General features: G+C 43.0%; 1 protein-coding gene across 7 annotated transcripts in view; it reads left to right on the top strand.

Annotated features, from left to right (window-relative positions):
- LOC100116327 (regulating synaptic membrane exocytosis protein 1) overlaps positions 1 to 15,909 on the top strand; it is a 153,642-nt gene that overhangs the window by 52,824 nt on the left and 84,909 nt on the right. For all 7 annotated transcript variants that reach the window (XR_004227595.1, XM_031929944.1, XM_031929942.1 and 4 more), the window contains exons 4-6: positions 446 to 557; positions 13,693 to 13,777; positions 15,593 to 15,746. Coding sequence is in view for 6 of the 7 variants with exons in the window: in XM_031929944.1 (XP_031785804.1) it covers positions 446 to 557; positions 13,693 to 13,777; positions 15,593 to 15,746 (351 nt within the window). In the remaining variant the exon portion in view is untranslated. The remainder of the gene's footprint in view (positions 1 to 445; positions 558 to 13,692; positions 13,778 to 15,592; positions 15,747 to 15,909) is intronic.

The raw sequence follows: 15,909 nt of genomic DNA, 5'->3' as shown, positions 1-15,909 counted from the left end.
TCTTTCTTCTTTCGCTTTAGCTCGTCAGACAGTAGATCACAGGAACATGCTTTTGTTAATTTACATGTCGATTAAGGGATTGACTCGAGGGAAATCAAGCGCCGCTAGCCTTGAACCTTTTTTGAGTGAAGATGTTTTACATCACCTTGAAGAAGATGAACGGACTTTTAAGAAATTTGTGGCTTGTGAAATTCTCGGGATGAAGATTTAGCAAGCTATTATGAGCGATGCTACGATATAGATCTGAAAATGTGATCATGCAGATATTCGATTTTTTGTTATTTAATGAAAAAGTTGCTTACATACTTGAATCAAGCCAAAAATCAAAAATCCCTTGCAAATGTTGCCGATATAAGCACTCGCTGAGTTTTTAATTCTAAAAAAAACTTGCGAAATGTATCAGTTTTAAAAAGCAAATTTATATGTTATGTTCGCTCGTTTACAGATGGTCACAACACAGCCAGATGCCAGCTCGAGCGCCGCCGCAACGGATGACGGCTGTCAGACATTCAGCAAGTTCAAGCAGATTACGGACTTCATGACGGTTACTAGCACTGGTGAGATGATAAATACTTATTTAGCAATGCATATCCTTGGGTTTGATTCAAAATAAAAAAAATCTGGTCGCGTTAATCAAAATTACTCAAAGATAAAATTAGATGCCAACGTCCTACTTTCCGAAATCGATTCGTTCGAGTCCGCCAATTCACTTTGTCGCTTATTTATTTATCCACGAATTCGCTTCTAGGTAAGCAGGATCGGTGATTTTTTTCGCAGCAATTAGTTGTACATATTCATGGCTGACCGGGCAGAGATACGTGATGCCTGCGATTTTCAACTCAACGACGACACGACGAAATCCAGCGCGCATGTACGCGAATTTTATCACGCGCAAATGATCCCGAATTTCGCTTTTCACAATCGTATTTTCGTCAGCTGGAGGGCGAGATTCATGTTTTGCTTGCACGAACGTGTAAAAACGGATGTTTTAATTTTTTTTTTACATTGCTTCCGCTTGTTGGCTGTACAATTTCGCAAATTGATTTGTTCAAATAAAATTCAGCGCAATAATATTGCTCGCTGATGTTGAAATCGTACGTCGATAAAACTTTTTCAAAAAATAACCATAAATCTAAATTCAAGTAAGTAAGAGGTTATCGATTGCAAATACAATTAATACCCATTAAACATATGTCTCGATGGATTTCTAGAAAATAAAGCTCGCTTGGCGTTTCAGCCACGGCGCGCGAGCAACAGGCGCAAACAAAGCAGCGAAAAAAAACCTCTCGTTATATTAATTTGCTCTATTTTCACGCCGAGCTCTCGCCTGCCCCGATTCAGCCAATAACCCGCGTAATACACGCTTGAATAGCGGCAGCATCTCGCGTTTTGCGCGAATCCTATCCTGCGCAAACACAGAAATCGCGCGCAAACACGTACACACACACGCGTAAATACGGGATGGAGCGAGAAGGGAAATCATGGAGTCTCTTTCTCTTTCTCTCTCTCTCTCTCTCTCTCTCTCTCTCTCTCTCTCTCTCTCTCTCTTTCCTCCGGGTTCTCTTTAGAATTTCTTTTCTCCATTCGAGTGCCATTACTCGTCGGCGCAAAGAGAGCAAACTCGAGCTTGAGCGATCGTCGATAGATAAACGAACGCCAGCTCGCTTGCTCCCTTTTATAAGTGGGGAGAGGCGAGAGAAAAGAGGGGGAGTGAGATAAGGTAGGGGAATGAGGCGAGCAACACAGATAAATAGATAGCTAGATAAGAGTGCGTAGTTGGATCGTTAAATACGGAAAGAGAGAAAGAGGCACAGAAACTGCGATCTGAGGATAAAATGTACGTTTCAAGGGAGACACGTGGAGGTTTAACAATCGCACTACCATTTGCTGATCGAGTTAGCTGATTGAAACCGATATTTGCGTTACTTCAAGGGCTTATAGGGCGCGATGTCGTCAAATCGTTTTTCTTTGCTCTCAATTGACGAGTGAATCGCTTATCGAGGTATCTTTTGTATTCATTCGGAACTCGCAATAGTCTTAAAAATAACAGCCCAGAAATTCTTGTCCGCCCCGCAAACCTTTCTGAAATATCGACTCTGCCGGTGCATGCGACATAACGAACGACTCTCCTTTCGACTCGTGTCGAAGAAAAATGTCCGCGCGCACGCACGTGCAGCCGAGACAGCACCGACGGAGAGAGAAAGAGTAGAGCCAGAGAAAATGATTCGGCATTTTCATCACGTCCCTCAAAAAGGATGTGGGGGTCATGACGACGCGGAAGACGAGCGCAATAAAGGTGAAATAATATTACGGGGAAGGGGGAACGGGCCTCGCGCGAGAATCCGATACGTCCCGGCGGACGCCTGCGGAATTTCGAGGCCGGAAAATGCAAAACAAAAGAGCCGAGGCGAGGACGGGCTTATTGATATCGTCTCGGACGCTCGGAATTCGGGTAATGGTCGGGATGCGAGATTTTCATATGTCTTGTATGATGCCTGGAATTCGCCGGCTCCTGGTGCTGACTGCGTAAGTGGAGAGGAAATTATGTGCCATTACGGATGGTATAATATGTTCAGCGCGAATTCTGATCCCTATGAGTTTCGCGCGCGCTCGCATGGACACCGGTTAATGAATGTATAATCACTGTTTGAGTGTCGATACGATGAAACGTGTATCGAGCAGAAGTCGATAACAAGGAAATGAAAAGAAACGCGGATAAAACGACTCTGGCCTCTATAGGTAAAGTGTCGCGCGCAATATGCAAATACATAACGAACAAGAGCAAACATAAAAGAATGGAGTTCTATATACGCGTAAAGGAATCCTTAGTTAAAGCGCACGGAAATAGTAATGGCTTCAACGAGTCGACGTTAGATAAAACAGATGACGCGACGGCTACAGCACGAAGCGGACTTTTCTCGAGCGAGTGCAATAGGATATTGAAACTTTTTTTTTCTCGTTTCAAAACTTGGTGCGTTTATTCTTCTGTTCGGGAGGGATGTATGCGCACTGCGCAGAGCGACGAAAATCTACACAATTTGAGAGTAGCTTTAACTTTGCAAAACTAGATTGAATAAATTATAGTAAAGTTCACCTGTTTCTTGATACGCTGATCTGATTCAAAGTTGGAATTCGCTTAACACCTTCGATGTGAATACGAAATTGATCAATTCTCTTGAAACCAGATAGCAAAGAAATGCTTTTTAACCAATTCTGAATGACTCTTTTATCAAATCATACATATAATTGTAATTGAATAAGTTTATCAACGTACCTATAAATTCTAGCTTTGCAAAACAAGAACAACAGAGCGAAAGAAATATCATAAAACTCGAAGGCAAAAAATTTCGTGTACAGCGAGAGTCAGCAAAGCAAAAAGATCGAGAGGTGAAACTCGTAACGGTAAGTATCCGATAAAAAAGACGAGCCACAATTCAAATAAACTCTCGCGCGATCGATTTCTTTTGCTCTCTCTCTTTCTCTTTTTCTCTCTCTCTCTCTTTCTCTTTTTCTCTCTCTCTTTCTCTTTTTCTCTCTCTCTCTCTTTCTCTTTTTCTCTCTCTCTTTCTCTTTTTTTCTCTCTCTCTCCCCTCTCTCTCTCTCCCCCCTCTCTCTCTCCCTCTCTCTGGCAGTACTACCGCATGTACCGCGCATACCCCCGAGTTAAATTTGAATTCAGCCGCAGTGCGCGTAACGTCACACACGCGAACCGGAGGCGGAATTAAGCGTAAATGAGGAGGGAGCGCGCGCCTCTTCTCCCAATTAGTCGAATTTGCAAGAATTATACGCAAAAAGGAGGACGAGTATGGCGGGCGTGTACATGTACATGTCTGAGTGTGTGTAAGGGAGGCTAATAATTCGTGTATTGGAAAAGTTTTAAGACAAGAGTATTGAGAGTGCGATCGGTGATAAAGAATGCTTTTAGCAGAGGATCAAGTTTTTGTCGAGTTTGAATCTGCTTTTGCCCGAGTTTTCGAGAGGCGGGAATTAAAAATACCTTTTCGGATTAAACGAAGCAGAACCTAATAATATCTTGAGACTAGATGGAGGAGGAAGTTGAAAGTTATATGCGAAATATATCTTTCGGAATAGTCTGAAAATGTACTTGGAGCAAAATTAAGCGAATTGAAATATTAGCATGGTTCGAGAGTAAAATAATTTCTGGCAAAAAAGTATACTTTCTGTTAGCATGTGACTGAAAGTCTTTAATTAAAAGAAGCCGTATATCTTGACTTCATATAAAAGGAAAAGTTGGCTATCTCTAGAAGTATTCCGGAAGATATATTCTACAGAGTCAGCTACACGGACAGAGAAATGCAAACAAATATTTCAATATATATATATATATATATATATATATATATATATATATATATATATATATATATATATATATATATATATATATATACACACACACACGCGCGCGCGCACACATACACACTCCGCGCTTAACAACCGTCCCAAAATACGTACGACCACATTAAGACTAACAAAAACCCAAGAACTAGTCGAGATAAGAGGTGTCGCTCGAGACAGCGATTCGGGTTAGTAGAGTAGCCCTTGTCCCGAGTCTTAGTCCCGCGGATAACATCTAAATTGGGAAATATGTCATGGGAGCCTATACGCCTACCCCCTTTTATTTCTTTATCGAATCCCCGTTTCTTTCGGCCGATCGCCTCGACTCTCACGCTTGATTTTTTTGCCACGAAAAGCGAAGACAGATGCGCCTCCATTACGCCAGTTGAGCTGATGCCGAGATTAGGATGCCCGGAATAGCAGCCATTTACCGGTCGGTTAAAGGGGTGCCGGCCGTCTCTTTATCGAAGCTCGATCTCGTGACTTTTGTAAATGTTTCGAGAGGAACGCTCGATCTTGGCGATTGAGGGTTGAATTGTTTCATTTATTTTCAAAGGCGCAAGCTCTGATTCTTTGTTAAACGGAAGGGTGGCTCACGTGTAAAGTGTTACTTGGATAGTGCAAGTATATAGCGTAATTACGTATTGGTGAGTTTATTATAAAAGTAAAAAGCTAATTATATATCGCTCAATAAACCATGAAAGAGTTAACTCGATTACCAAAACGACGTTCAAAACAAAGCCTCTCCCCAGATATTACGTAATCATCTCGGACGTTCGGCTCGACAACAAGCACCTCTGAACTTCCTTCCCCCGTTAACGGTCAATTTAGCCTGCATTATCGTAGACGGCGAAAGTGCTCCGCAAGGTCTAACTTTAATTAAGCAAAGATGATGACCGGATAATCCAGGGGGGCCACCTGCCGTAGACATCTAACGATGAGGCGACGCTTCCGATACGAAATAAACGTTGGACTATGAACAAGGATAAAATAAACGTATAATCTGAGTAGGTAACGTGCTTCTGCGAGCGTAAAAGGAGGAGTTTTCTGTGGAACGACGTAACAAACTAGTGGGCTTGGCTGAGGGAATCGTGTGAGGGTTATTGGGTTATAATAAGTTCGAAGCTGTACCTGCTCGAGGGCTGAATTTTGAAATTGGTGCAATGGGTTGTGTAGAGATCAGGTTTGAGGAACCGGAAGCTTCGAGAGTTACGGATGAGTTCTTTTTTCATAACTTCATTAAGAATTATTACAGAATTTAAAAGTCGAAGGAATTAAATTGTTTCGACTTCCTAACATGGCTCTAATACAGGATTAATAGATATCGTAAGAGTAAACGTGGATTCAATTATTTATTTCAGTGATCGGAAAACGATTACTCAAAACGCGATAGGCCATTTTCCATTTTCTGGTAATCGCCCACTCGCTTCCATCATCGCTTCTATGATCAATAGGTATATTGACTTGGTACGACTATGTCCGATGGCTCACTCTTCAATTATTGAAGCTTTCCCAATTTATGTTTCACTAGAATATTCCTGTCCTTGTTTATTCATCCTCTGCACTGCAGACGGCGATTAGTGTTACCGACGTAGGTTAGCTGAAATACAAACTTCTAAAGGCGAGCATCTCAGCGCTACGGTTTTGGAAACCGGCAGCGTAGGCTGCGTGCACGACGATTAAATGGGATCGATCGGGGCCGCTTTCTTCACCCCCCAGCCGGTTACGGCTGATTAATTGGTGAGGCCCGGAACAGATGAAAACCTGGGAGCGTTTCTCTGTGGCCAGTTTGCCCTAGGGAAATGCGTCGTCTGGAAGGGTAGCCTGTTTCGAGAAGTGGCTCGCTTGTATTTCGGGGACAGCTAACGTACGAAGGAGGCATTTTAGATTTCGTGGGGTTATATTTGGTTGACAGTGTTCGCGGATAGTAGTAATATAATTTGTAATTGCTGATCTCGGCGCAGGTTTTCTCCTCGTGAGACAATACGTTGAGTTTTTCCTGCGTCACAGACTTCGGTCTGGACAAATGTGGGAACGGCAAGCGCGCGATTTATGTATATTTTTTCGGTTGCGGAGAGTGTGCAGGACAAAGGTCGAGTTGTACCGCGCACGTGAGACCGCTCTGTTTTCGGGTTCGAGTTTTATGGCTTTTCCTCGAAAGAAAAGTACGTAGGCTCGAATCCGAATCTCGAGTACGCACATCTGGCCAGCATAACATCAGCTCGAGCATGGGCCCGCGCTGTTGAGCCGAGCTGTGCGGCGCGGATGTTGGGCTCGGGTTTTATGGCGGATCGGATTAGCGCGGGCGGCGGGGACAGCTTCGACAACGAGTGCTTTGAACGGCTTTGTTTCATAGTTTTTGTGTGGATGAGCATTGGAGAAGGGAAATTTGGGATTTCCCAGCGACTGTAAAACGATCGGCGACTAGCAGTGGGGTCGAGCGTCAATCGTCTGCGAGGGTGGCTGCGGCGGAGTCCGAGCAGTGCGCTTCGCAAATTTTATTTGAATATAGTTTTTTTTATTTTACTGAGTTTATTTGTGTTTTAATTATTTATCCTTTCTTCGCAAATTACGCGAGAATACTCTCGGAGTATTAACAATTAGCTTTGAGAAATCTAAACTCGAAAAATCTCGTCAATCAGCGTCGATTTAGCAATCGTTCGAAAAGCGATTTTCAATAGTCGAACATTAGCTCAACGTGCGAATCGAATATATTCATCAGTCGCACTGTCTCAACTGCCAGGAAGCCATGAACGCGTCTGGTGTGTGCGAGCGTTTGCCGAGCGCAAACAGCCCGCTCGAACACTAGGCGACCACGACGCGTGTATCCCTTCCTCGTCGGACACCGCGTGTTTGTCCAATTAAGCGTTTGTCTAGACTGTCGGCGCGAAGGATGTCTCGGGACACCAACGGCGACGAAAAATCGGCCTCATGTGTTTCAATTTACGCTTGTAGATATCTCCTGTCGTTTCGCGTGTCTGACCATTGTCCGGATACTCTACTGATCATAGTGACAATATACGTTTCGATCGAGAATCGAGAGTGGAGTACTTATAAAACGTAGCTGGCGATGCGGACTGAAGTACTTTTATATTTTGAAACCGAGAGTCAAGCTTGTAGTAAAAAAGTTGTTCAAGAACTGAAAAAAAGCTAAAATCCACCCTCGGTTCCTCTGTGTATACAACCCCTGCCTTCAGAGGCAAGAAAATCTTTTCACAGAAATCCGTACAAGGGAAGCTCTTAAAATTTGCGTCGGAGGAACGAAATTCAGGTTGCCCGCTCGCCTTCACGAGTACGCGCACATGAATATCCCTAAACCACGGCTTATACACTATCTCTCACACCCACATACACCCACAGTTTCCTATCACATGTAATATATCCGGCTCCGCGGGGCACATTTACAGGCCGACGAGCCTTTGTTCGGCTGTGCGAGCGCGAGTCGTGTCTATACATATATACCCGTGCAAGAATCGATCCAACCTCACTATTCATTCTAAAATCAAGCCGAGCTTCGAGGGAAAGGAGAAAAAAGGAGCGAGAGATAGATGCGTGGAATTGGCGCGTAAGTGGAGAGAGATCGGCCAGAGATACGGAGAACACATGCGGCTGTTTCGCGTCGTTATGCCATTTCCGATCGTGAAGATCTTTCTTTTTGTCCTCTTGGGTTTTCTTTTTTTGCGATTGTTTCTTTTTCCTCGGAAAACGAGGGTTGTCATCTCCCGCTTCGTCGCTTCAATACATCAAGTATTTCGTCGCGAATCGCTTCCTTGTGAGAGTAACGTTAATTGCTCAGCAATGATGGAATCATTCGCAGCTGCGACGAAAGCAAAAAAAAAATCTCTATCAGAACTAAAAGGTTAGTCTAGTACAAAAATGCCAATCAAAGAATACCTGTCCCAGGAATAATTGAAAAAAAGGAGGAGAAAAAGAGCGTTCCTCCGTTTCTATTACGCCGACGCGCGGGCGGGAGCGTAGTCCGTAGAGCCATTTGTTGTGCTCCTGCGAGTCCCTCGGAGCCTTGATCGACTCGAGGAAAAAAGGAAGCAGCAGCGGCAGCAGCAGAAGCGAACACCCAGTGGAATTCCGTTCTCGAGATTGACCCTGTCCGCGTGGCTGCGACTGGCGGTCAATAGCGACGAGGAATGGCACCCGGGAATTCGAGAAAGTTTATCGATCGAGCATTCGAAATTGATTGTGAGCTGCGCACTTATGCAATTTTCGTCGAGGGTGGATCAAGGTTCCGAGTTTTCATATACTTTTTATGTTTTAGCAGAGTCGAGTGAAATATGCCGGTGGTTTAGCTAGAAAGCTGTCGATGCGAAAGTCGATGTTTATCTTTAAGTAAGAGTAGGAGGCGATGGTAAAAGTCGACGCGTTCTTTAAAAGTCCGTGTAGCACTAGCATAACCTCATTAAAAGCTCACTTGAAATGAAAGCAATTGTAATAAAGCATTTTAATAGCTCCGCTGAGTGCGCTTATTATTGTAGGGGTAAATAAAAAAAGAAAGTCGAATGCTTCTAGACTCTGTTTTCGCTCTCATGTCAAGGTTCCTCGTCGGCTCTTGCCACGCAATGAAAAATCCGTCGTTGTCGTTTGCCTATTCAGATCAATTAATCAAATTTTCCCCTGAAACTACCACGTTCTAGTTCTCAATATTGACACAGATATGCCAGGAACGTTGTTGACTGAGGTCACACAAATACATTTGGAGTGCGCGGCTGATTTACCTTACTAAACTCCCCAGCTTTCCAGAACAGATGCTGGAGAGCTCGCGAGAGTGGCTTACTAGGTAAAAGGAAGACGGCGCTCAGGAGGACACAATGCGCGAGGGATGTATACAGGATAGAGGGCCCTAGTTATGCGGAGATGTTTGCATTCGTAGCATTCGGTGCAAGTTAAACGCCAGGCAACCAAGGAGGTGAAGGCTCAGTTGTCAAGGTTGTGTGTATTCGGCTAGAAACTTAATTCGTTAACGTTTTATCGTTGCTCTAATTGTCCATAAATTAAGAATGAAACGTGTGAATGATGCAGTTACCAGATGTCGATCATCGAGATAAAGCCACCGACGGCTATAGTTTGTTCAATTCAACGACGTCACAACAGAGGCAATGGACCAGATCCATCAGCGAAACAGTTTCAATTATTTCAGCTGCAAAAATATTCGTCCCACGCAAACATACGGACGAGGAAAACAATGATCGCGGACGCGAAATTTCGACAGATTTTTCTTCCCCGCGACGGTATAGCACGACCAGTCGTGCATGCTCATAAGCCAAAACAATCGTTGTATCGCGCAACACTTTTAGCTGCGTCTGCTGGCGCTTATATGCATCCGAAATTAATTTGCGAGCCAGGGATAATGGGCAGCAGCAGTTTGCCCGTTGCGCGAATAAAATGCAGCTGTCACGTTGCGATGAGTTATAGCTCCATATAACTCGGCCGTTTCAGCAGCGCGTCATTAGCTTGTACGGAGGTATGGTGAAATTCAATACTGTGTTTTGGAGATAAACTAAAACGTAAAGAGCATTTGTAGGTCACTCAACAATTCACAATAGAAAGATCGATTTTCACGAATTCCTAGAAATCATAACAGCGCAGATAACCAAGTGGATAGCGATTTGGCCGCGGAATTCCGCCAAATGAAATAAAGAGAAATTCAACTCGAGCGGAATTTCTATTCAAACCATTATCTTCTCCATTAGGAGTCGAACTACTTCAAACGTTAATGTAATCTCTATGAGGAAGCATCTCAGCGGAACCCAGGGTCCAAGCGTATCAGCTAACCTGAACTGATCAACTCAGCGTGCCCTGTGCAGTTGCGCCAACTTATCGTATAACAATAATTCGCGGAATGAAGCGAGTAGTCGAGGCCTCGATGTGGTCAGCCGACGATTCTCTCGTAATCGTCTACAGCGATAATTCGACCTCGGGATAGCCGCGCGTTTGTGTATGTTCCCGGTCTCTTGAGCACGAGAAAAGCTAATTTCTCAAAGCTGCTTGGCTGAATTTACTGACCTGAGCCAAGATGCCGTGTTACCATTGCTGACTCTCACTCTCTCTCTCTCTCTCTCTCTCTCTCTCTCTCTCTCTCTCTCCCTCTCTCTCTCTCCTGTTGCCGCTGATACTCTCACATGCAACTTAGTCGAGTGGAGTCAAGGTATTTCGCGGTTTAGCCGGATTTGATAAAGCATTGTTGAAGAGGTTTTCAGAGTTCGGAGCGTTCAAACGTGGTTTAAACTGTCCTGGAGAGAAATAGCATAATTTTTTCAAGAATTATAAAGTCTGCGATTTCGCAATCATCATTTGGCCAGGCACCTGCTTTATTTCCATAAAGTTCCATACAAAAATTTCAAACTTCAAGTCTCGGAACATTCTATCTCAAACAGGTACACCCAACCGCTGCTCCACTTTAATTACCGGTACATCACGCAGCACTCAGAAATTTGCGTGAAATCCAAAACATACGAAGCCCGCACGATACCGAGTCTCTGCTAGCCTTAACCAGCGCAAACGGCTCGCTATCAATCCGGCCTTGCTGCGGTCACTCCGAGCCGGCCGCACAAAACGCTCTCATCCAATTCTGCACTGCCGATAATGGAAACGAGCTATGCGCGCACCGTTTGACTCCAACAATGGCCTGACTTGCCTGTATGAGGCAAGTTTGGGATTTTAGACGAAATCTAGCGAATTTGTTAACTCTGCGCAATTTGCCAGAGACAGATTTCCGAGGATACGCCTCTTCAAAGCTTTCCGGGCGGAAAATTGAGAGGTCTTTCAGGCAATTGTTACGGACAGAGTGCATGAAATTACTCTGAAGCTTAGAGGGTAACTGATTTATTTTTCTGTTTAACGTGTCAATCTAGACGGAGCATTTTTTTTAAGTTGAATCAATGCTAATATCTCGTTTGCATTTTAATTTTTCAAATGGAGCAACTGCGATTGAAAATTGGCGATTGTAGGGATTACATTTACAGGATAAACAAGAACATTTTAGTACAAGCTTGATTAAAGTAAAATTTTACAAAATTTGTTGTAAAAAGTGAACATTGAATTTCTCCACGGATATATTAATTTCAGCATCAATCCTCGAACGCTAGCAGTTCCCAACTAAACTCTCCGAACCTTCTTCCGACTCACAGTTCCTCATCTCCTTTAATACTCTCTCACTACTCTACTTTTTCGCTCTAGCCGTCGTGTATCCGTCGTTCTGTTCCATTGTTTTTTGCCCAAGACTGACGGATGATGCGCGCAGAAAAAAAAATAGCGAGACACAGAGATTGCCTTTGTGCTGTGCTGGTATAGCGTTGCTTTTGTCGGCCGAGTGCGCGTATGTATGTATCGATTTGTTTCTCTCTCTTCCTGTTTTGTCGCGCGTGTAACGAGAGAGAAAATGAGAACTCAAAAAAATGCAGTGTCGAGGATATTTTTACAGATCTGAAAATATAATGAAGTTAAGTGTCGTGCTAGTGTCATTCCGGAAGTTTTTTCTTGGGGGCGAAATTTTTCAAGATTAAAAATTCAAAAGTTAATATCAGAGAAAGTTTTCTGTATTGAGTCGTGCTCTGTCGAGTTTCAAAGATGAAAATTTTGAGGTAAAATTGAGGAGTCAGTTATTCACGAGTTATTTTTAAGCCTCCGTAATAAAACTGCCGCGTCTCGTGAAATTTACTCATAATATCTAGAGAGGCAAGAGGATGCCATCAATCTCTTTCTCGTTCCTTTGCTTACTTTCTTTCGCTTTTTTTCATTCATCTGGCCCTCTCGCTCGCACTTTTTAATTCTCTTTCATTCACACAACTCTTTCTCTCGCTTTCTCTTTTCGAGTATTTTATCAAAGGCGACCAGAGATAAATAAAATAAATGGGCCTCCATATATGAAAAGATAGAAATTTACGCATCGATGGTTATCATTTAAAAAAAAACTCTACTGTTTTATAGCAGGCAAAAAACAGTTCATAAATTGCACATAATTTTCGTAACTTTAATCTCAAACTTAAAGTATTCCAACAGGGTTAAGGCCTCTAAATTTTCAATTATTCTTCGTTCATATGCGTAGCAAGTTACCTAAAAGAAAGAGCAGAGCTCTCTCCGCAACTTGCGCGATTTCATTAAGACAGAGCTAGAGGCTCGAGGGGCGCACGGCGCATTATTCCGCATCACGAGAGAGCGAGTGAGAGGAAAAAAGCAATTAGCACGCTCACTTAAATCTCGCCGAAACAAGTTTTCGTCGTGATTATTTCCCTGCAGAGAAGCTGCGATTTTTTCTTTGTTTTTCTTCTATATAGAGCTTTGTAATAGTAGTATTTTCGACTTTATTCAAGCACGTTGGAAATATTGTTGCGTCCAAAATTTTGTTTTCAATAATCAAATGTGTATGTTTTATAAAAACGCGCACTTGATAACTTTTCTATCAATAATAGCAACTTATCTTTCTAAAATTCTCTACACACCTATCCCCTCCCCCTAGTAAGCATACGTAGTGCAGATCCCATCCCGTGAACTTTTCCCCGCCTGCTTTCCTCCTTCTCGCGTTCGGAACAAATGTGAGTCACGACTTTCCGACATATTTCAATCGGCTTTCTGCACCAGAGTTCTACCCTCAGAGCTAGGAAGGATATTTTTATCGCGGCGTTCTCGTAATCACGGCATGCGTTAAAAAAAAGCTCGCGCTAGCCTCGGAGCGTTTAAATAATTTGTAGCGAACACAGATTTATTCGCCGACGCGGCTATTCCAGTGATATACGATACTCGGGCAAGATGAATTATATATTGGTCCGCGGTTTTTAAAGTAGAGTAAATGGATTTGTTAAGCGAGCATGGCCAGCAAGATTATTCGTGTGCTGCGCTATTTCAGGTTTTTCGTTCAGAAAAAGAAGATGATTTGCTGCAGCATCGAATTCCATTCGCTGCATTGAGTAGATTATTCCTTCTGAGTTCGATAATACGCGAATGATATTTATCATCCTGCAGGGAGTGAAACTCTTTCTCTCGCCGGTATTGCTCATTTTGAAAATAAGCTCGTTTTAGCAAAACTATACTAAATTCCCAAGTACGTGTAATTAAATTCTTCTTTTCCTCAAAATTTTCGCGCAAATAAATCGTAAACTAACTAACATAATTCTATTGGCTAAAATAAAAGAAAAGCAGTCGCACAGACGTCGCGATAAATGGGTGAAGGCTCCTCGTTTTCTAGTAATCGATCCCTTCGTTGGCACTCAATGAGGAAGTCTCGGTCCGTTATCGATTCACCTGAGCACACACATGAGCAGAAGCCCATTCATCGTGGTGGATGAGATTCTCAAGCCTTTTTTCTGCTTCGTTTTGTTACAGCGGCGAAACTGACACCGGCTAAGGTCACGACCGTGGAAATCATACAGCCTAAGGAGAGTACGCCAGTCATCGAGCCGCCCAAAGTGTAAGTCTGACTATGCGCGTACTTTTACTACTTCTGCAGGCAGCATTTGCTCTTCTTTTCAAGGTAGTTGCTTTCAAAATTACTATTAAAGCAATTAAATGCAAATATTTGTGATGAGGTGCAACGATGAGTTTTCGAGGTGGTTATACTAGATGTATCCATGCATGTGATCGTCTTTGTTTGCCAATCCATCTAGCTTCTAATAAGAGCGGAAGTGGATGACGATCATACAGAAACTATAATCATCCAACTATCTCAATGGCCACTAAAAAATGAAATTTCCAGCTCAGCGCAACCCATTCGACCACTAAGTCTCGTCTCACCAGCATCTCGTCCTTTCCCTCCTCCTCGTTGCACTTTATGGGATCACCTGAAAGCCCGCACGTAGCGTTTTTTATGACCAGGCACGTTCGCTTTGACCGCGTCATTTTTGTGTCCGAGCGTAAGGACAGAAGCTGCATCACTCGCGCATAAATCATTCATGAGAAGGAAGTGGACTGCCGGGTGTTATGGCTTTGAAGCGTGGGAGCTTGCTTTAAGTGTCTCGGAGTCTTGTTTTACGGTGGGGCTTTCATGGAGATTTCGAAAAATGATTTAAATTTAGCGAGATTCACCGCACCTTAGACGCTGGCTGTTCAAGTATACAAAGTTCGAGATAGTTCGAATTAGATCTAACACTGTTACAGACGTCAATTTTCTAAATTACACGGAAGTGATTTTATTACCATACTGTCAATTTCTCGTGTAATAAAATACGTAAATTCGAGTCGTCGAGCTGTGTTTGCCTCTTCATCAGTCCTAAGCGGAAGCACTCTCGACGACATTCAACTCCGAGCCATCCTTGCCCTCCCGCCAAGTGACTGATAAGTGTTAGACAAACAGAGACAAAACGGCCTAGTGGACAAATCTAGCGCTAAAAAGAAATAAATGGATAAAAGGAAAAAATGAGGAGCTAGCAGGCACACACACGCGTTATTTATGCATCTGGATGGCAATTCCCGAGAGCAGAGGAGATCTGGGCTTAATCGGGTCACGTCGATGCTATTTTCGACGGCCGCGCGACCTTGTCAGGTTTCGCTTTCCCCGCCCTTCTCGCATTGTTTCTGCGGTGCGACGGACTTCTTTTTCTGTGCCGGCTTCCGCCTTTCTTCGCTTATTTTAGTCCATTGTTATTTTTGTATCAACTACGCGAGGCGGGATAAATTGGCGTATGAGTTATTACGAGGGTGTTGGTTGGCGTTGCGTCATGATAATTAAGCTCTCAGGATTTTTGTTAATTTAGGTTAAAAACTGCAGTGATCAAAATAATATCGATTTCGTCTGAAATGCAATACCATTGACCGAGTGCCGATTACTTATTGATTCATCTGCGGCCAACTGGATGAGGTTTTTCCTTTATCTTTTGTACGTGTTTTTTATTCGCTCTATTTATCGCAAGTACATTGCCGGCGACAATCTTCGTCATATTCAAGTGGAGAAAGCATTTCGTTCAAGCTTTCAATTTTCGGTACGTTGCTTTGATGCAATGCAATGATGAAGCTAATGGAATGATCTCCTTGAAGCTTTGGTGCCATGATTGCCCTTTGTTTTCATTTCTAGTAGATGTGCAGATCCGATGGGTCGACTTTGCTCTTTGACTTTTTTTAACACAATAGGCACCTGATTCGAACAATTAAACAGTCTGAATTTAAAAAGCAAACTTCGTAACTGTCAATAGTACTTTTAGCGCACAATATCGATATATCGAATAGAGTTCAGCAACCGTTATAATGAGATACCATTTTAACAAACCTGTGAATTTCTTTTTACATACAGAAAAACGGAGCAAGAAAAGGCGTTGAGTAGAGCTGCGGGTTGTCGAGTCTGCATAAAATCCATCAAGCCTGAGGAAGTTTCGCGCACGTGCCATGAGTGCCAGCGAAAAGTCTGCGAGGACTGCGCCTCGTACACAGCCGACACCGACGATCCCGTAAGTATTTTTCTTCTCTTTTTAAACTTTGTAGATTTTTTTATTAATAATCCCTTGTCATTTAATACTTTGAGATGGGTCGTAGATGTAAAATAATATTTTATTTCGCTTAAAAGTGACTGATGAAGTAGATAAATCTCGCACATATTAGATTTTTTGGTAA

Source organism: Nasonia vitripennis, chromosome 4 (assembly GCF_009193385.2).
Source record: "Nasonia vitripennis strain AsymCx chromosome 4, Nvit_psr_1.1, whole genome shotgun sequence".
Classification (NCBI taxonomy): domain Eukaryota; kingdom Metazoa; phylum Arthropoda; class Insecta; order Hymenoptera; family Pteromalidae; genus Nasonia; species Nasonia vitripennis.
Note: the sequence above shows the minus strand (reverse complement) of the source record. Positions and strands in the feature narration are given on the sequence as shown.